We start from the raw sequence: 20681 nt of genomic DNA, 5'->3' as shown, positions 1-20681 counted from the left end.
GAAAATGTAATTTTAAGAGAGAGTTCCTAAAATTGCGTAGCTGTTGTGGTCTAACCCCAGCTAGCAACTAAGCACCACATAGCTACTTGCTCACTCCCCCCACCCAGTGGGATGGGGGAGAGAATCGAAAAAAACCAAAACTTGTGGGTTGAGATAAAGACAGTTTAATAGGACAGAAACAATAACAACAACAACAATAATAATAATAATAATAATGGTAATAATAGTAGATACAAAACAAGTGATGCACAATGCAGTTGCTCACGACCGGCCGACCGATGCCTAGTTAGTTCCCAAGCAGTGATCTGCGCCCCCCTGGCCAATTGTCCCCAGTTTATATATTGGGCACATGGTATGGAATATCCCTGTGGCCAGTTTGGGTCAGCTGTCCTGGCTGTGTCCCCTCCCAGCTTCTTGTGCCCCTCCAGCCTTCCTGCTGGCTGGGCATGAGAAGCTGAAAAATCCTTGACTTAGTCTAAACACTACTTAGCAACAACTGAAAACATCAGTGTGTTATCAACATTATTCTCATACTAAATCCAAAACATAGTACAATACCAGCTACTAGGAAGACAATTAACTCTATCCCAGTTGAAACCAGGACAGTAGAGCAACAGGCTAAGCCTTAACCACCCTGCACTGGTAACTGGACAGGATCTCGGAATTTATTTTTAGCATTTCCGCTGTCTCCTTCTGTGACCTTGGGCAAAACATTGCATCTGTCCTGATCCCTTGATTCCCACCTGCAGAATAAAAATAAGCACTTACTCACTACATGTGATAAAATCTGTTGATGATTGCTAAGTATCTAGCCATTCAGATGATGTGAGGCAAAGATTTCCCTTCACCAACAGTATTTTAATAGTGCTGCTCTTCAAAAAGTATTTCATTAAATCCTGTCTAACTTTATGCATGTGTGTGTTCTCCAGACATTTATAGTTTCATAAAGGAAGATAATAGCTTGCTGAAACCTGCTCCAGATAACTCTTGTTGGAATGATCATAGAGGAGATATGAATGAAACTCTCCATGAAGGCAAAGTGCGCTGCTATGTCCATATAATGAAAGAGGGACTGTGCTACCGAGTGAATACTCTTGGGCTGTATATTGAAGCTAACCGACAGGTGAGAAAAATACAGAACTGCCATGTGGGAATACAGCAGTAGTTTATGGGACATTTTAGCCTCCAGGAGTGGCTCCCTGCGATACAGCTGAGGAGTGTGTGGGAATTGAACCAGTGCCATGTTATCTAGGCACATGACCCTACTGGTTACTGGATAGGGACATGAGGCCAAAAAACATTTCTGTCACTAATTTACTTCATAGTTTTGATTTAGCTAAGAAAACCCCCACCCCACCCACTCTTCTGTTTTTTGGGGGTGGCAAGACCTGCAGCCAAAGACCCAAGAAGTGTGGAACATAAGGCTGGAAGTAGCTTTGATAGCTCATCTAATCTATGTCCTCCATGTCCTAAAGGCAAAATCAGTTCTGACTGGACTCTTTCTAACAGATGTTTATCTAAGTTATAATGACAAAGGTTATTAATGATTTGCAGGAAGACTTAAACTACCCATATATTCAGATCGCCTAATGCTTTCCATTATGAAAGAATTATTTTATGAACAGGCTTCAATACAGTGGCACTCCAGGTAAACACAGAGGTGAAATGTTGATCTGTTGCAGCTTTTGCTTTCACAGTACTGAGAACTCATAAAATAGAAGATCACAGGGGAGGATTAGAGAAATCCTGTACTAGCTAATGAGCTGATGATTAAAAGCTTTTAATATGATTTTTGGTTGTTTTTTTTTACTACACTGGCTGATGCAATGTGCAAGTTCTCACTTCACTCTGCTAGTGATGAACTTCGTTGCTATCAGGAGTGGACAGTTTCCTCTAGTTTTGAAAGACCAATAGGGAGTGTAGTAGGGAAAAACTCAAGATTTCTGGAAGCAGAGCTGGGAGAGCGATCAAGTTGTATTGGGAGTCCTGGAATTGGTTGCTGCCTTGTCTTTGGTCTCAGATTGAGTTGATTTCTTTTTAATAAAATGAATGGATGAATTTATGCAAATTAGCTTTGCAGCATGGCAGAGTGAGTTCACACATTGGAGCTTTCTTCTTGGTGCCTGTAGAGGAGCACAGAAATAAAGTGATTTGTTTTGCGGCTAGGGACATGAAGAAGAGAGGAGGGAGGCAGCACTGCTGTCAGAAAGGGAAAACTTTCCTCAAGAATATCAGGAACAAGTGTGCCCAAAGGGTTAAGGGAGAACACCGCTTGCTAGGGGAAGTGTGCGTGTACATTTGGCAGCAGCCACTTCAGTAAAAAGTTATTGAGTTGAGCCAGTCAGACTCCATGTGGGTTTTTTTTGTGTTGGGTTTTTTTTGGGGGGGGGGGAGGTTAACCTAAATATTCTACATTTTGGTCAGTTCAGGAAATGTGTTTGCTCCTGGGTGGTACATAGAATTAGTGTTTTGAAATCACATTGGGGCCTTCAACGTTGGAAAGGATTTTCTTTGAATTTTTAACTTTTCCAGAATGGTAAAATTTCTAAGGAAACTATGTGGAGGTAAAACATAAAATGGAGCTTAATGAGGGGTTGTGAGAAAGGAGTTCCTTTTTTCAGTGCCACTGCATTTTGTTTCTCTTGCTAATCCTCATAAAAGATACACATTTAATTTTATCGGCTTTTTTTACCTGTTTTGTTGGTCTCTAAGGAAGACTTTTGGTGTCTCCTTTGCTCTTGTCTTGGTCTTCACAAACCAGATTCTGACTCCCTGGCTGCAGAGCCAGGACCTATAGCTTTGCTGTCTGAGAGGACAGACTGCCGGAGCAGTAGCAGTCCAGTCCAGTAGCCATGAGAAGGAATGGCATCCTAACCCATTGCCCTTCTGGTGAGGAAACACTTTACTCACATCATTTCACTTCCAGCTGGGTTTCTGGATGCCTGCAGCCTGTGTGTGGGCAGGTGGGTTCAGGAGGGAGTTATCTTCAATAGCAGGAAATAGTTTCTTTGTAAGATGAATTAAATCCAAACACATCTTAAACCTTCCCTTGACCCAGGCACTCCCTCTGACTCCTGCCCCCTAACTAACCTTCCTTTTCAGAGCAAAATGCTTGAGCTGGTAGCTTTCTTGGGTCACCCCTCAGGCTGCACTACCATTGACTGATTCTAATAAGGCCTTTGCTCTGGCCAGTAAAATCCTTTATTTATTTCACCACACCACCTTTCCACTAAGGAGGGCAAGAGCCTCTCCTTGTTTCTTTCCTTTCCCACTGAGCAACACTGGATAGTAGGAGTCTTTCCAACCTATGCTGTAGGTATGCTTTGCTGTGTGTTCCTCTCTTGGACCTATCTGTTGTGGCTGCCCAGCTATGTGTCAGGTGAGGACAACATCCCTTCACCAAGCAAGCATCATCCAGGCAGATTGGCTTAGTTTGTGGTGTTCTCGTAAGCTGGGGGTTTTCTGTAGTGCCTGCACCTTGGACTGAAGGATCTAACTTATTCTTGTTTTTTAAAAAACGAAGAAAACACAAGTTTAGTGGGAAGGACCATCTTCAAGACATAAAGAGCTACAGATGTAAAAATGTCTACTGGGGACAACAGGCAGCCTGAAATGACAGCTCAGAGGTGTGAGCTCATCTAAGCTCATCTCACTCATCTGAATGAAGCATCAACTGTGAAAATTCTTATCATATGAAAAACAGCACTATTTATCCGTCCTTGCATGCTGGAAGGGAAACAGGCTGGTCATATTATGAATATCCAAACAATATCCTGCAAGTATCATCTCATTTGAGATCTTGAGATTTTTTTTTTTCTCATGTGATCCCAACTTCTTCAGATCTGTGGGATCTGCTTCTTGAGGTTCACTCCCTAGCCATCAGCTCTTGTTATCCCAGCTTTCTAAGTCATTTTAGACAATCATACAGTATGGTAGCTCCTTCACAGCAGCTTTGGAAATTGCTGGCAACTCTCAGCCAAATTTAACAGAGCAATAGAGATCTCAAAGATAAACTTTCCAAAGAGTTTTGTTAAAATAGGTGCCTAGGTAGAGAAAAGAGAGGCTTAATGAGTGCCGCTTCCTCCCCTCAGGCAAACCCAGTTACACCATTACTGTGCTGAGACTCCAGTTGACTTCCCAGATGGACAGTCAGTGCACACATCCCGGCTGGCCAAACAGCTTGTGCAGAGCTCCACACCAGCCCAGGCATGCGCTGCCTCTCACTCAGACATACGATTTGCCATGACACAGACCTCTTAGCCCTCATGCATCACTTTGCCGCCCTCTGTATCCCCCGTGTTTCTTTCACTGCCATCTCTGTCCTACCAAGATTCATCATACACTGCATCACCGCTGCAAGTAACTCTGTACAGCACTGTGTCTGTGCATTGCCGTGAGACTCCCACCTCCCCTGAAATCCCCATCTGTGCTGTCATCGCCTCTTCTGTGGTGTGTGACCTTGGCCCCAGCCTGACGCCGGGAGATGCAGAACGCCTCGGGCTGCTCTTTCACCCAGAAAAGGAGGAATGATGGAGTGATATCCCATCCTCCTACAATGCTGGCTCCCCTTTCTTTTCAGGAGCCAGTTCAGAATTGCTCTCCATGGATTTGTTCTTGGCTACCTCATGGGTCGTGTCTCTCTCTATTAGCATTGCTGCTTTGTCTGCTTATCTAACACCTGCCTTCTCTCTGTCAAGAGCCTTTTCTTCTGCAGCTTTCTACCATCTGGAATACCCACTTGATCAACTTTAATTTCTTTCTCCTTAAACATCTGAAATACTTTTTTGTTGCCTGTACCTCAGCGTGCTACCTTATTGAGTGGGCTGAACATAGTAATCTATGTTTATGCCAGTTTACTGATTTATGTTTGATATTACTTGCTTCCCTCTCTTGCATTACTGAATAGTGTAAAACACGTTGAGCTGCATTTGAAATGGCAGATGCTGGACATTGTAGTAATGTACAGGATGTCACTGTGTTCAGCTGGAGCCAGCCAGCTTGCTGCTGATAATCCACTGCTTCTCCACAGGTGGGAAGCTGAGTTGAGAGGAGACATGCAGTGCACTGCAGTGGAAGTGTACCTGTCTCCTTTACAAAAGGGGAAGATGATGAATCACACATATCTGGTTGCAGATTTAAAATGCAGGGACCTAAGTTTTCCTTTAAGTTAAAATGTCTATGGTAAAAGCACTAGTGCAATGGAAACCAAAGCCATCTTTGAGCTGTTTATGTAATGTCCGGGTGCAGCACTCTCATGTTAACTTGTGATGTGGGTTCTTCCATCCAGGTTCCCAAGCTATTGCTTAATCTGGGTCTTGAAGAGCCACTGGTTCATGGGTCTGCACAGATCACTGACAGAGGCATGGTAAGTGTTCCCTTTCCCTGTCTCTGCTCTTTCAATACAGTCTGCATACTCATTGCTTCAAGAACCGCTTCCTAAAATTCAGTCCCATGGTTGGAAGTGAAGCTGAGTTCTGAAGTGTGGAATTAGAATGTAGGTGATGCAGCCCAGAGTCTCCTCATAGGCTCATCCATGGGTTTCAGAGACTGAAAGCAGTCTGTCTTTAAAAACGTTTGGTAAAAATTCTTTCCTACTCCCAAGTCTGCAGTCTCTTGTTCCCTAATGGCAGTTCATGGCAATTGAGCAGTTTGCCTCCCAAAGGACACCAAACTCAGAAAGGGTCAGTATTTTAGCTCTGCTGCTTGCTGAAGCATTTTGGTTGAATACCTGCTTCAAGCCTCCTTTTCACAGGTCTCACTAGGCAAACCCTAGTGACACCAGTGAGTACCAGCAGGACTGTTCTTTTCGTGCTTACCTACTACGTGAGGCCTACAGAGCTGGAGGAGCTAATGGAGTTTTACCAAGCTAATAGACCTTGGGAAGGCTGTCCAACTGTCTGCCTATGCCCCCAAAATTTCTAGGTCTTTCCTCTGCCAAGGGTCCCTAAGGGTGAGGCAGGGTACACTTTGTTGATGAGTGCTTGAGACGTGCTGTTTGGAAGAGGTGTATGGAGAACACATATTGGAGAGCTCCAGGTGCCAGTTTCTGCTTTTCTTCCCCAGGTTGGATCGGACAGCATCATTGGGTCATCCACGCAAGTGGGGGAGAAGACATCCATTAAACACTCCATCATTGGCAGCATGTGTACCATAAAAGACAAAGTTAAGATAACAAACTGCATCATCATGAATTCTGTTACAATTGAGGAAGGGTATGTCACCTCTTTGTATCTTGGTCCCCTAAATTTGCGGTTTCTTTTTCTAGATAGATTCTGGGTCAGTAATTTTTGTCCTGTAAGCAGTCCTCAGCCAGAACAGTTGATACCAGTGGTGTGTTTCTAAAGACGGAGTCAGAAATAAGTCTCTATAAAACAGGCTACGAATGCAGAAGTGAAATGAATTAATGAGAGGGCTGCAGTCTTAGAACATAAATTTCTTCTTTTTAGAGAAGATCATATCATCTTCAGAATGTGTAAGTAAGTTAAGTGGATGTATCTGTATGAGCTTGGGTGTCATCCTTCCAAGCTTTATTTTAGTGGCTGGGTCTATAAGTATACCTAAAATATTTGAGACACAAAGCATATTTTAAAGTGGTACATTTACCAACTAGAAATGTTCTTACTGCCTTTGAACATTACAGCTTCACCTAAAATGTAATTTTCTTTGGCCCTTTTTTGTCATCTTTGCAGCTTTACTTTCCTAATGCGTATGCTGAGTAATAGAAAAAATGAATAAATTTTTAAATCTGCCAGCTAGCAGAGATTTCCCATGAATTAAAGACACTAACTAAATAGGTAGCCTTGAGCTGTACATTTCCAAATGTGGGAAAAGTGGCCTATCTGTAATTGTTGATGTCTGCATGCCCCCATCTTTCCATACATGCTGGCTTCCTGTGGATGTCAGTGGAAAGGAAACTGCGGATTGAGTCTGTGCAGGCCTGTATAAATTCCCTGCTCCTTCATGGCTTGAGGTTTGCTTAGGGCCTCAGGAAAAAGGCCAAACTCTTAAAAAATGCCAAGTTGGCTCTGAAAGTTGCATATCTGAAAAACAAAAAACCCCAAAGGATGTGGGGTCTATGGAGGATACTACTGTTACATAACTAAATTACAGGTAAGTATGGTACCTTACTGCCAAGTGTTTGTCTTTAATAGAAATCCACAGTAATTTCAAGCACATCATAAATCAGAATTCCGTTGAGTATAGAAAATAGCTGGTTTCCAGTTCAATCGCAAATGGATCCAGTATGGCTGTATCACAAGCACTGCTGTCATAAGAAGTACTGGAACCTCTCTCGTTAGATCATGAGACCCTCTGTCATTTTGATTAATGAATTGATGCCACAGTCATAATGGTATGGTTTTGCATATGAGGTGAGTGGCTCTACCATTAAATCACAGAGGCAACTAAGTGTATAAATAGTGCTATTTTTATGAAGAGTCCCAAATCAGCTTGAGTTTGTCTGCACTGGTATATAGTATTATTTTCTTCTAAATCCTAAATTGAGCTCAGAGTCGTTATCTTAAGCATTCCACAAAATTCCACAAGCATCATAAAGATGGTGATATATTATTTTTTTAAGAGGGATAAACTAACTTTTGGGGTAACATTTTGGTGATTTTCTGGAAAACAATGTCATCCCTAGTCACTCTCAGTGAAAACAATACAGCCACCACTGAGTGAAAAACCTAATAGTCCCAGGGGTTTACCCCCTTTAGCTGCTCTATGATTACTGCACACTGATGCACTGGAGTCAAATTTGTAATTATTCCTCTTCAGCCAGAATTAAGACTATAGACTATGGGGCTTTATTTCAAAGCATACTGTAATTCATATTGTGTAGATCTGCACAGATATGGAGCTGATAAAGTATTTCTTACTGCATCATGGTAAGTCTTAAGATTAGAGGGGTATGAAGTAATTTATACGCAGGTAGTGAGATACAGAAGTATTCTATCTACTGAGTTTTGTTGAAAGAAGTCTTGCTTGTAACTTAGTGAAGAATTTTTATGTATTTTGACTATATTAATGCCCTAGTCAAATGTGAGTGGTAACTGAAGGCTACTCCCAGCAGTGTTCATTGCAATAATACCAACTTGAAGCAGTAGGCTGAGAACACTGCAGTAAGGCATATATTATGGAAAAGACAAAGCTGTTTATATAACCCAGAGAAGAAAGAAAGATCAGGTAAATAATTTCTGAAAGTTGGGAGACTGGGGACGACCAAATGCAAAAATTGTTCCGCATTCTAAGTTCATTTATCAAGAACTATGATTATATATGGCACTGCCTTGGTAATTCCATTACCTCTTACATCACCTCTAGCTTCTCTGGGTTGAATCCTACCCTTTTTTTTTTTTCCATCTCAACTGCAAAAGTGATCAGCAGCTTCAATTCACTATGTCAATATGGAAAAAAAACCCCAAACAAAACAAGAATAAAAAAACAGGTGAAAAAGTTTTATCTCTTGATGGTTTTCCTGTAATGTGATTTGAGGATCCTGTACCATAGTTCCTGCGGCTTCAAGATCCACAAATTACATCTCCTAACCAGAAAAAGGCTTTGAATAGCCTCACCACATTTGATACCAGCTTCTGAAATGGATAAATAGATTCTTTCTGGGCAGATGGGAACACCACAAGGTGCTTAGAACAAAACGAGGTCCCTGTTGTTAGGCTGTGGTTGGCTCATTATTGGAGAAACAGAGGTTATGACCTAGATGATGATGTTCTTCCCAACTGAATGGGTCCAGGAACTGGGGTTAGCTCGGACAGTGCCATTGCATACTGTTTGCAAATTATGATCCGTTCTCCAGCAATGGGTGGTGTGTTTGATACTCTGGAGGACCAGTAGCAGGGTTTTTTGTTTTCCCTGGTGTGTAGGACTTCTGTTACGTTATATATGTCTCCTTGTGAAGTGATTTGAGTAGATATGAATCCCCCCTTAGAAGAGATTACAGGGGATTAAAGAAGTTAGTAACACGGGCAAAATAATTGGTAGTCCTTTCTTAATGTGCTTCCCACTGTGCAGCTAATTCTTCCATCAATGAGACAATAAAATAGCAAAGATTACATACGTGCTGAGTGATGGACATACTTGACCAAGCTGGGAGGGATGTAATTTATACAACAGCACAAGTGCTGAGAGATGCTGACTGCCCAGGTGACAGGCTGCAGCAGGGAAACGGTTCTTGTTTCCCTCTGGACGGCTCCCCAGAGCTCAGTGACAAATGACTGCACTGAGTTACATAGTTGGAGAAAATCTACTAATCGAGCCGAAATTACAGGTCACTTGAAAACTTTGTATATCTGAATGCTCCTGCAGTAGCTGTACATGTCCTCAGTCTCTATAGTAGCTTGGGGATGCCCCTTCTGTTTGTTCTGTTTGCATTAGAGGTGGTAGAGTACAACAGGGTCCCCGGATTGCTATGTCTTTGGTGCAGGAGGCCCCTAATTATAGCTCGCTTGCAAAGGAGCAATCTGCAACACTGGCAGACTGACTGAAGCTGGTTAGGAGAATTAGGGACACTGTGCCATTTGCAAATGAAAAATGATGTCTCTGATAGATTTACCCCCCTGATGAGCAAGACTGGCAAACTGGTAACAACAGACAAGGAGCAGGCTGAGGTGCTCAACATTTTTGCCTCAGTCTTCACTGGCAATCTCTCTTCCAACACCTCTCAAGTGGATGGACTGCAAGACGGGGACTGGGGGAGCAAAGTCCCTCTCACTGTAAAAGAAGATCAGGTTCATGACCACCTGAGGAACCTGAACATACATAAGTCTATGGGACCTGATGAGATTCATCCTGGAGTCCTGAGGGAATTGGCTGATGTAGTTGCCAAGCCACTCTCCATGATACTTGAAAAGTCATGGCAGCCAGGTGAAGTCCCTGGTGACTGGAAAAAGGGAAACATTGCACCCATTTTTAAAAAAGATAGAAAGGAGGACCCTGGGAACTACTGACCTGTCAGCCTCACCTCTGTGCCTGGAAAGATCATGGAACAGATCCTCCTAGAAGCTATGCTAAAGCATGTGGAGGACAGGGAGGTGATTCGAGACAGTCAGCATGGCTTCACCAAAGGCAAGTCCTGCCTGACCAACCTAGTGGCATTCTGTGATGGAGTGACTACATCAGTGGACAAGGGAAGAGCTGCAGATGTCATCTATATGGACTTCTGTAAGGCCTTTGACACGTTCCCCCACAACATCCTTCTCTCTAAATTGAAGAGATATGGATTTGATGGGTGGACTGTTCACTGGATGAGGAATTGGTTTGATGGTCACATCCAGAGGGTAGTGGTCAATGGCTCAGTGCTCACATGGAGATCGGTGACAAGTGGTGTCCCTCAGGGGTCCATATTGAGACCAGTACTGTTTAATATCTTCATCAATGACATGGACAGTGGGATGGAGTGCACCTTCAGCGAGTTTGCAGACATCACCAATCTGAGTGGTGTGGCTGACATGCCTGATGGATGGGATGCCATCCAGAGGGACCTGGACAAGCTTGAGAAGTGGGCCCATGTGAACCTCATGAGGTTCAACAAGGCCAAGTGCAAGGTCCTGCACCTGGGTCGGGGCAACCCCTGGTATCAAGACAGGCAGCGGGATGAAGGGATTGACAGCAGCCCTACCGAGAAGGACTTGGGGTACTGGTAGATGAAAAGCTGGACATGAGCCGGCAATGTGTGCTCGTGGCCCAGAATGCCAACGGTATCCTGGGCTGCATAAAAAGGAGCGTGGCCAGCAGGTCGAGGGAGGTGATTCTCCCCCTCTACTCCTCTCTCATGAGACCCCACCTGGAGTACTGCATTCAGCTCTGGGGCCCCCCACATAAGAAGGACATGGACCTGTTGGAGCAGGTCCAGAGGAGGGCCACAAAAATGATCAGAGGGATGGAAGGGAAGAAAGGCTGAGAGTTGGGGTTGTTCAGCCTGGAGAAGAGAAGGCTCTGGGGAGACCTTATTGCAGCCTTTCACTACTTAAAGGGGGCTTATAAGAAAGATGGGGACAAACGTTTTAGCAGGACCTGTTGTGATAGGACAAGGGGTAATGGTTTTAAACTAAAAGAGGGTAGATTTAGACTAGATACAAGGAAGAAATTCTTTACAATGAGGGTGGCGAAAAACTGGAACAGGTTGCACAGGGAGGTGGTAGATGCCCCATGCCTGGAAATATTCAAGGTCAGGTTGGATGGGGCTCTGAGCAGCCTGATCTAGTTGAAGATGTCCCTGCTCATTGCAGGGGGTTTGGACTAGGTGACCTTTAAAGGTCCCTTCCAACCCAAATTATTCTATGATTCTATGATTTTCTGATTCTAACTCCACCCTGATCTCTTCATAGGACAGCAGTTACTGCTGTTGGGGCTTGCAGACAATCTCGCAACAAATTATGCTGACCTGAGCATGATAACTGTGTTTCATTTGGTATACTTAGGCACGCTTAGCTTCCTTGAAATGAGACATAGAAATGGATTAATTTAGTTTCAGGTTCTTGTTTTGGCTTTTGTTTTGGCAGTTGGTGGTTGGTTTGTTGGGGTTTTTTTTCAAACATTGGCTTTACTTTTACCAGTCTTGTAGTTTTACTTAGTTTGTTAGCTTCTGGCAGCAGGAACGTCTAATTGCTCTGGTCATACAGGACCTTGTGCTGAAGTACTCTGAGCATTACAAGTAATATTAACAGGAAAAGCATGCTGAATCCTTTATTCCATCCCTGGAGATAAAGATTTCGAAACCTCTTGTTTGTTAGTAAAACTATCTCATTGTATACGCTTACTGAAAGGAGCTTGGCCATTTTGTCACGTGCGCAGTATATCCTTCTTCCTTGGTCGTTGAAAATGAACGTTTCCCTGGGAAAGATTCAATAGATGGGACTATAGTAGGGAAAAAAATATCTGATCTTTGGACTACTTAGAGGTTAGCTGAGGAGGCAAGCATGAAGAGTTCAGATAAATATCGAGTCCACAGTAAGCCATGCTTTGAAGTGGTCTTGTTGACATGCTCGTAGTCAGTACCATAGGGGCTCTGTGGCAGATTTAGTCTCTGAAATGAATTTTCTTTTTTCAAGGAAATACAGGAAAGCATTCTGCTTCAAATTATGTTTTTATGGAAATCATAAATAGGCGGCTGTGATTATCAGAGGGGGTGACAGCAAGATGCAAACGGCCCAAGATTTGCATCAAGATTTCACCTCCACAGCTAGGAAGTGCCAGATCTTCACAGACTAACCAAGGAAGCTCAACCTGTCTCACCTATAATTTTATCAGAAAAACTGCTCATCGGGGATGATTGGTTTTTGACAATGGAAAAGATAAATGAAATGTATGGTCATCTGCCTGGCACAGAGCAGAGAATTTTAGGCATTACCTGCTGAGTTGAACTCAGCAGCTGTTGACTTTAGATGTCAGTCTTCATTTGAAAGTCAGGAACAATTCAAGGTTTATTGACCACCTTGGGAAGCTGTTCCAATGTTCATTTTAGCTTCCCTGTTTCCACTTGTAATGCACAGAGACACATCTCTCTTCCTGAGTGTTTCACAGTCTCCGGTCAAAGATGCTTTGTGTGGCACAGGGGCTTGCCAGCACAGGTGTAATTTGTGGGATGTGGAATTGCAAGCTCTGACGGGCAGGTACTGCCTTCCTCTGGTATTTACACTGCTGACATTTAACAGTTCTCTGGCTGGAACTCTGCAAGGCTCCCCCTTCAACTGTACAACAGTGTCTTTATCCTGGTGTCCGTCATGTAGATACACTTTGATGCGATGTCTCAAAAGATTCCTCCTCAAGCTGTATCCCAAACTGGGAGTAGCAGTGGGAGAAGGAGAAGGTTCCTTCCACAAAGGAGTTTCCAGCAGACAGTTGCCAGATAGCCTGATGCCGTGGGCAGTCTCAGTTCAGGAACTGTAAGACTGGGATTGCAGATGGGACTGAGGTTATTGTGTGTGTGCGTGCAAGGGCAGGAACTATTGAATGATAAACTCGTCTCCTTGTTGTGTTTGTAAAGCTTACAGCGTGTTGTTGGAACTACATAAAAACATACTACCCAAAAAGAACTGCTGAAATTCCCCATACGACACACCGCTAAGGTTACCTTTTGGAAAGGGAAGGGGTTAAAAGACAAGCAGATATGTTTCGGGTCAGGCTGCACATGATGGCAGCAAACTGCAGAGCATTGCAGCATCAGGGAACTTGGAATGCAAGAGAGGTGATGCCGAACACTGCGGGTTACTAAAACTGCAGGGAGGTGATGTGAATATTGAAGACAGAGGGAGAGTTAGATAAGTCCCACAAGGAGATGTGGTAAACCTTGGGCAGTTCTGACTCCCTGGGCAGAAAGAATAGGCTGGATTAAAAATCTCTATGAAGAACTGAAGTACCCAGATTTGTGGAGGAAGATCTGGCACCAAAAATGTTATGTCAGCCAAAACCAGCATCTTCCTTATTCAGTCATATGAAGACAGTCAGTTATGTATTGGATTTTGTTAAAGGTGTTCTGGCTACCTGTGTGAAAATAGATGGCACAGATGCTGTAGTGTTACTCAGTGAGGGGACTGGAGAGAGACTGTATGTGACTGGTTAAAGGCTACTCTAGTTTACCACATGTCTCCAATTTATTGCTACTTTCTATGAGAAAATGTACAAAGGAAGAAAACAACAAGCAAGCCGAGCTGGATTGACTACTAACTGCAGATTGATTGTGAAGTTTATTGGTTGTTTCCTCAATAGTGCCAAATCAGCACCTGATGTAGAAACAGTCAGCGGTTTGAAGAAAGTTCTAATTAAAACCAGGATGGAATTGAGCGTTTATAGGGGTTCAGTGCATAAGTAGTCTCTTTCCCCTTGGATAATGGCAGTACAAAGGAGTGATCCTATTGCCAAGGCAACATTTGTTGAAATTGTAAAATATATTTTACAGTACATTCCCTCATGAGAAGGAATGAAGACATTAAGTTGTTTCCAGCACCATAGCTTGCAAAGCTGGAAGTAAAGATTTGCTTATGCTGGGATTCCCACACATTTTGTATCTTGAACCATTTGTTAAGATGGCTGTTGTCTTCTGGACACATGTCTCACGCCACCGATTGCCCCCCTGCCCTATGCTAGCCCGGGAAAGAAGAATGAGTTTAGAATAGGTATCGCAGAAAGTGCGTGAATAGTGAGAACTTGATTCAGAAAAAGCACATGCTCAGCTTAAATATGTATGGACAAAGCGTATATATGGATAAAGTATGTCTTGGATATGGATAAACATGAATGTATGAAGAAAGCTAGGTGTAGTCCTTGCCTGTAAAAAGGGCTCTTACTTCTCTTGATTATGTAGCAATTATGTTCTGTCCTTTCTGTCACACCTCTTGGTTTTAAACTGTAAACATTTTTGGTCAGGAACTGTAATTTTCATTCTACGGTTTAATTCAATGCATATGCTGTGTAAGATACTGAGTAGAGACAACGTCTGGCTGGCGGAGTTTGCTTTCAGGAAGATAAATTGAAGAAGAGAGGGCAAACTAGGAAACTATTGAGCAGGAAGCGGGAGCAGGAAGCAGTTGAGCTACTTGCAGGGCTAGTTTTCAGTTACTTCCAACTGAAGTAAAATTCTGCTGTATCTAATGTATTTAGGATATTTCTCATATAGTACCTGTTATGTTGTCTGAACCGTTATTACTAGCAGCTCCTCAAAAAAAAGTTTTCTTCTGGCTAGCTTCCTGGTACATGAATGTGTCTTAGATAAATCACCTGTTCTTTAATCTCAAATGCAGATGTTTCCCTGATAGTGCAGGGAGCTCTTCCCAATTTTCCAAACATCTTGTACTTCAAATGTGGAACTTAAAGCACAGATCAGCTCTGAAGAGTGGCATTTTAAAACATCTCCTCTCATTCTGCTGATATGCTTCTTCAGGTGGCCAGGGTTATGCCTGACTTCAAAGCTATAAATAAGCTTCTGCCTTCTGCTAGCCACATGGGTCTAATCGAAGAGCATGGAGATTTTTCACAAGCAACTGATGCCTGTTGGGTTTTGGTGGGAATCTGGGTGTGAGTGTCTCTGGTGCTCTTGAAAATCTTCCCCATCCTGGGTATGGAAAAGGAAGAAATTATCAGATTGTGCCAGAATTGTGCCCGTAAGTTCCTAAGGGGACTGTGGGGTTGAACAAGTTCAGCTTGGCTCTATGAAGCCAGGCTCAGTTTGTAAGGGTGACATTTAGAAAATACTTTTCCTTGTCAACCTAGCCCATATGATACAGAAGCTGATTTAACCAATAATGTCCTATGGAGGGCTATAGCTCTCAACCCAGAATTGCTCTCAACCCAAACCCCAGAGAAAGTGTATTTCTACTGTGCCAGCTACTTTCTAGCGTGCCAGGTACCCCACTCAGTCTGACTGTGCCAGCTAGTGAGAAAGTAAAGCAAACCCAGAGACGGGAGTGAACATATAATTTTTCTGCTTCGTTACCTTCACAGACATTGATAGCTTTTCCTGGGCATCAGCTGAGTGTCTGTAAAATCACGCAGGACATGGCCCTCCCGCTCTGCAAAAGAGAATCCAGAGGGAGGTCAGTTTTCCTGTGTGTGGGGGGTTCCTGGTGTAAAACTCCTTGCACCATACTTGCGCTGAAGTGTGCAAAACCGAGCTTGCAGCTACATAAAAGGCCACCAATTTGTTTGTTCCAAGATCAGCTGGATTTAACTGAAGTTTCAGAGGTGAGGCACAACCTTCCAGGCGACCTCCCCCAGCAGCCTAAGTTTCACTTAATAAAACACATTAAGGTAGGTTTGAGGCAATCCTTTAAGGTCAGTTGAACTTTCACTGGAAAATACGAGTGCTGGCAAGTATATGCAATATGTAATGCAAAATGTTTAGGGTGTGGGGAAGAAGTGTAAAGGAGCCATACCACAGTGATGAGCTTGGCTAGAAGAGAGACATGAAACAAGTTCCTTAGTGAAAACACCCTCAGAGATGGGTGAAGAATTTAGGGGGGTTGGTAGAATGATTTTGTTACCCCCAAGGGGAAAAACAGAAGATCAAAGCCTAAATTCACTTAAGAATGCTTGCTTTGAAATGTATCTATAAATTATAGCACGTACTGCTGGCATCTATTGTAGTCTTTGGTATTTACTTGAGCATATAACATGAGATTCACAGTGCCCTCAGTTTGTTAGTGTGTAAAAGCGTGTTGGTGTAAAAATGTATTGGTCTGTAAAGTGTGTTGGTGAAGGCAACATTTCGGGTTCTCAAGTTTCCTAGTAGTGTTTTTGCCTCTTCCCTATTTTCCCATGGTCTTTGTGCCTCACCCCTGTGATTATGTGTCCCAGCCACCGACTCACCGGCTAATGGGGGATTCCTTGAGGGGTTGCTGGTAGGTTTTAGAGCTCTACCCACCTCCTTGCCACCTCTCAGTGTTACTAAGGTGCCTCTTGTGGCTGTTATCTTCTCGGTCAGGGCAGAATGGGACGTTGCTCCCAGGGGAATCCACAGCTGTTACCCCTCAGTCAGCAAAGTAGTTGCCGAGGCATGTCACCCTTTGCTTTTAACTCCTGAATCAGTCTTTCCGTTTCATAGCTCATCTGGAGGAGCAAGAGACCCAACTTCTTGGCATGGCGGAGCAGTACCAACAGGCTGTCCTAAGCTTTGTGCTCCAGGCTCTTTCTTCCTCGTGAGTGTATAGTTTTAAGCGTTGCATTTTAGACACCTCATTTGCTTTGCTGCCCAACAGAGATTATGTTGGGTTTTTGGCACAATTGGATTAAACTAGCAGACCTGGATAACTTCCATTGGCATTTCAGGAGATTTGCTGTAAGGCAAACCTGTGACATTCATACCTTCCTAAGCTTGCACAACTAGGGTGAGAGCTGCAGTTGAGGTCTTGACCTCAGTTACTTAAGCCCCTTTCTCCCAGGAGCGTTCATCACTTTAATCACAGAGTCCTAAATAATCAGTGGGTAGCCTGTAATTAGGGGGTTGTGTCTTGGACTCCTGCAGCCTGCTCCCGATGTGCTGAGCGCTGCGTATTTTGATTTCCCATTCCCCCCAAGGATGTTTGATCTCAGATTTACACTTTAGAAAATTAAGAAGGGTACGGCACCTCAGTCCCCTGGCAATCTTCCTGCTTTCAGTGGTAGGTGCCTTGCTTTTCCTAAGTATCGCAGTGCTGCAGCAATTGACACACTTGATTTAAGAGTTTGATTTATAGACTGATACTCAGGCTGAAAGTCAGCAGTTCCAGGGCTGCGTAAATCAGCCTGTCTCTGGGACTAATACTTCCTTATTTATAATTTCGACAGGAGATGGAATTCTTTCTCAATTCTTTACATTTCTTTCAGATGTAATCGACCACCCTGTCCTTTGGTTTAAAGCTATGTGACTTTGCCACAAATAGAGGGAGGGGAAAGTAAGCTGAGTCCAGGAATTGCTATGCTATAAAAGCTCCATATTGTATGCTCTTGGACTTTGCTTTCTCCCAGCTTCCTTCAAGCCCACACAAGAGATGGACTTGAGGTTTTTTGGCTTTCTTCCCCTCCCCCCTCCCTCCATACATACGCTGACCTTTTAGAAAAATAAATAAAAGATAAAGAAGGACCTGGAATGTTGCAGAATGTGTGTACATTTTGCTCTCTGTTGTTTTCTGCTGGGATTAGTTGTTTACAATGGGGGAGAGAGGGAGGGCAGAGGAAGGGAGGTCTGTGGCCTTAACTGAAATTAGTGGCATTTCAGAGTGATCTTGTTAGGTGGTCTGCAGTTTAAAGACCTAAATCCTTGTAATCCCCCCATGCCTCCTTGGCCACTACTCCTTTTGCTCTTGTTCTCTCACTTTCAAAAAAAAACACCCTGAAGTCAGCCTCTCTGTCTCTCAGATACAGGCACGTAACATACACACATGCACGCGTGCACAGACACAGACGTACACGCACACTCTCTCTCGTATGCTTCCATTCGCACGTTGTACCTGTACAACAAATTAATGTCTTAGCTACATCTGTTCCCACTACAGGACTGGGCTTGTAAAATGCTCTCTCTAGAATGCAGACGCACACTGAATATTTTTATTTATTTTCTGAAAAACACCCAGCTGCCAGACTTTCAGTTTGTGATTACACTTAAAACAAATTCAAATTGAAATTTCAGCCATAAATCAAATGCCCCAAATTAGTTCCTCTTGTGGGTTTGAACATGCTCTTTGGATTTTAAGGTCAGAAGATATCCGTTTTCACCGTGCTGAAAAGTTTAAAAATATACTACATTTTCGGGGGAAAAAAAATAAATATGGTTTGCATTATAAACCAGTACATCAAATGTGCATGTATGCGCACACACAACGGTGTTGATGAAGCTGGATGCTGTCAGAGCACCTTTGAGGACTAATAGCACCTAATTGTCAAGCAAGGCAGGAACCGCAGCGGCTGTTTAGCCAAGGAGAATACAGCAGAGTGCCCTGAGATGTGATATTTACCCTGTAAGAGAATAAAAGTTTATTCCTTACTCTTCAACTTAAAAAAATAGTAAGAATTAAATAAACACACAAAATACTTCTCTTGGCAGGCTTTATAACATAGGTTTTTTTTTTTAAAAGGCATTTACAAGTGGTTTCAAAATAGCTGTGTTACATCTGTCAGCGGGTGAAGGGAACACCCACAAATTGTGTTTTTATCTCTTGAAGTTTTGTTCCACTTGAGCAATAAAAGCCGGATTCGCTGCTGGTTTGTGTGATTGGGGTAATCTGAGCATTGAGTATGGTTTTTCAAAACTTCTGCAGTTGGTTGGGTTTATAAGTTTTAAGAAACTCCTGGGGTGGCGGAGTTCTTGGGTTTTGTTTTACCCTGGCACCAGGGAAGGGTTGGTTTGTGAGCACCTGGCACAAACAAGTTCATCTTGGTTCCCTGGCCTGTCCCTCCCAACAAATGGTTTGGCAGGAACCCCCCTTATCTTTGATGTTAATGTCATCAGCATTTTCTTGCTTACAATGCTATTCTTTCTCTGGGAGTTGAAAAACTATCCCCAAGTAGGCTCTGAACACACATCCAGTATTCTCCAGCCTGAACTCCAGACCGACAGCTTAAATCCCCTCTCTGTTGGGGAATACCCTCCTGTGGGACGATAATGCCGAGAGGTGTAGTGTATTCACGGCTGCTCTCGTGCTCAGAAGTGATAGATGGTGGGAACCTAAAAGTTTGCAGGGGAAGGCTCTCATCTGACTGGCTCGAAGCGATGGAGGGGGAGGTATTTTGGAGTGTGCATTTTGGATGGGAGCCATTTCAGTGGGAAATGCGCAACTTCTCCCATCACCTTCACTAGTCCTGTTGAAAGCCAAGTCAGGATGGCAGCGGTGGGCAGTCCTTCCTCCACTGATTCATTGCCTAGCCCGGCTGCAAATGCAGAGTTGCTCTCGCTCTTAGTGACTGCTGTTGTGCAAGATGATGTCCTGAGCCGCTGCACGGACACACAAAGCTATTGGAAAGGAAGCAGATCGTGACAGTGTGAGAGCAAAGGCAGGCAGGGGTCTGCTGTGTATCTTTGCCGCTTTTTATCTTATTAACATGTTAGTAAAAACCTTGCCAAGGCAACCTGAGCTGGTTACTTGTAGCATAATTGCTCATATTGCCTCCTTATAGGTCAGAGGAGGGGGAGTTTAAGCAAGTTAAAAGAATAATTGTTCAGAGGGGACAGTCTGTTCAAGGGGGGTCGTAACTGCTAACCACTACGGCTGAGGTCCGGTTTTATTGCTTTTACTCCTGCAGAATTAATGCTGGTTTTGTGGGGCAGATGGTTTCTGCGCTCATACAAGCAACAGAATTGTAATATGTTTAATGGCAAATTCTGTATACTGTGTACTAGATAATAGTGATGTGTGAGCAGGAAAATACTAGGAATTAATTTTAGGATCGGCAGACTGGAGTGAGGATTGATGTTTCTGTCTTCTCCTAAGGACCATGGCTGGCTAGCTCTCCATTCAATACAGAATGGAGGCTCAGGGCTTTGACCTGATACCAAAACCCCTCTATGCTGTTCGTTCAGACTCCAGGGTAACAATTCTGACCATAAGCCAGCCGGATGGTGCAGTGCAGCTGTGTTTCACTAGTGCAATGAGTAGTGGTGACGCCTGTGACCGAGGTGCGGAATGGCTGCAGGTCCTTCAACTGTGAAACTTGTCATGCAGAAAGTCACTGAAGCCAAAAACCTCAGACAGTGATCAGCTGTTCGACTGAGGATAGCAAGAATATCCACAATTGTTGTAATTAATATTAACAGAAGTACTGGGGAGAAGATATGAAATGCCATGGTTCACAGCAGGATTAATATGGGGGAGCAGATTACCTGCATCTCTCTGGGGTTACATATATCTCACTTATACCTTCCTCCCAATCAGTTGGTTTAGGTGGGTGTTAGACTTTGTATTTTTAGATATTTCTTAGCTGGGCACCTTCAAATTTTTCTGTCCTTCAATGACTTCTACCTATCTTTGCACATGTGAAAATAAGGAAACAAATAATTTGCATCGTAGCTGTTTTTTTCTCTGTGGCTTTGAAAGAAATTACATTTAATACCATATAGCACTACTCATGATGCTAAGTGAACAGCATTTCAGGACACATCACGGGTATTAGTAAAGATTCACAACTTCCATTTTACTGCACAGAGGGGCTTAGACCAATGCAGTAAGTCACTCAGCATCTCTCAGCAGAGGAGTTACGAA

The 20681-nt window shown here is 43.4% G+C and overlaps 1 protein-coding gene across 1 annotated transcript in view; it reads left to right on the top strand.

Annotated features, from left to right (window-relative positions):
* EIF2B3 (eukaryotic translation initiation factor 2B subunit gamma) overlaps nt 1-20681 on the top strand; it is a 104423-nt gene that overhangs the window by 71064 nt on the left and 12678 nt on the right. Inside the window, exons 8-10 of the mRNA XM_075039306.1 lie at nt 930-1123; nt 5288-5365; nt 6064-6212. Coding sequence (XP_074895407.1) covers nt 930-1123; nt 5288-5365; nt 6064-6212 — 421 coding nt within the window. The remainder of the gene's footprint in view (nt 1-929; nt 1124-5287; nt 5366-6063; nt 6213-20681) is intronic.

Source organism: Buteo buteo, chromosome 10 (assembly GCF_964188355.1).
Source record: "Buteo buteo chromosome 10, bButBut1.hap1.1, whole genome shotgun sequence".
Taxonomy (NCBI): domain Eukaryota; kingdom Metazoa; phylum Chordata; class Aves; order Accipitriformes; family Accipitridae; genus Buteo; species Buteo buteo.
The sequence above is the reverse complement of the archived record's forward strand: the minus strand, read 5'-3'. Positions and strand labels throughout refer to the sequence as shown.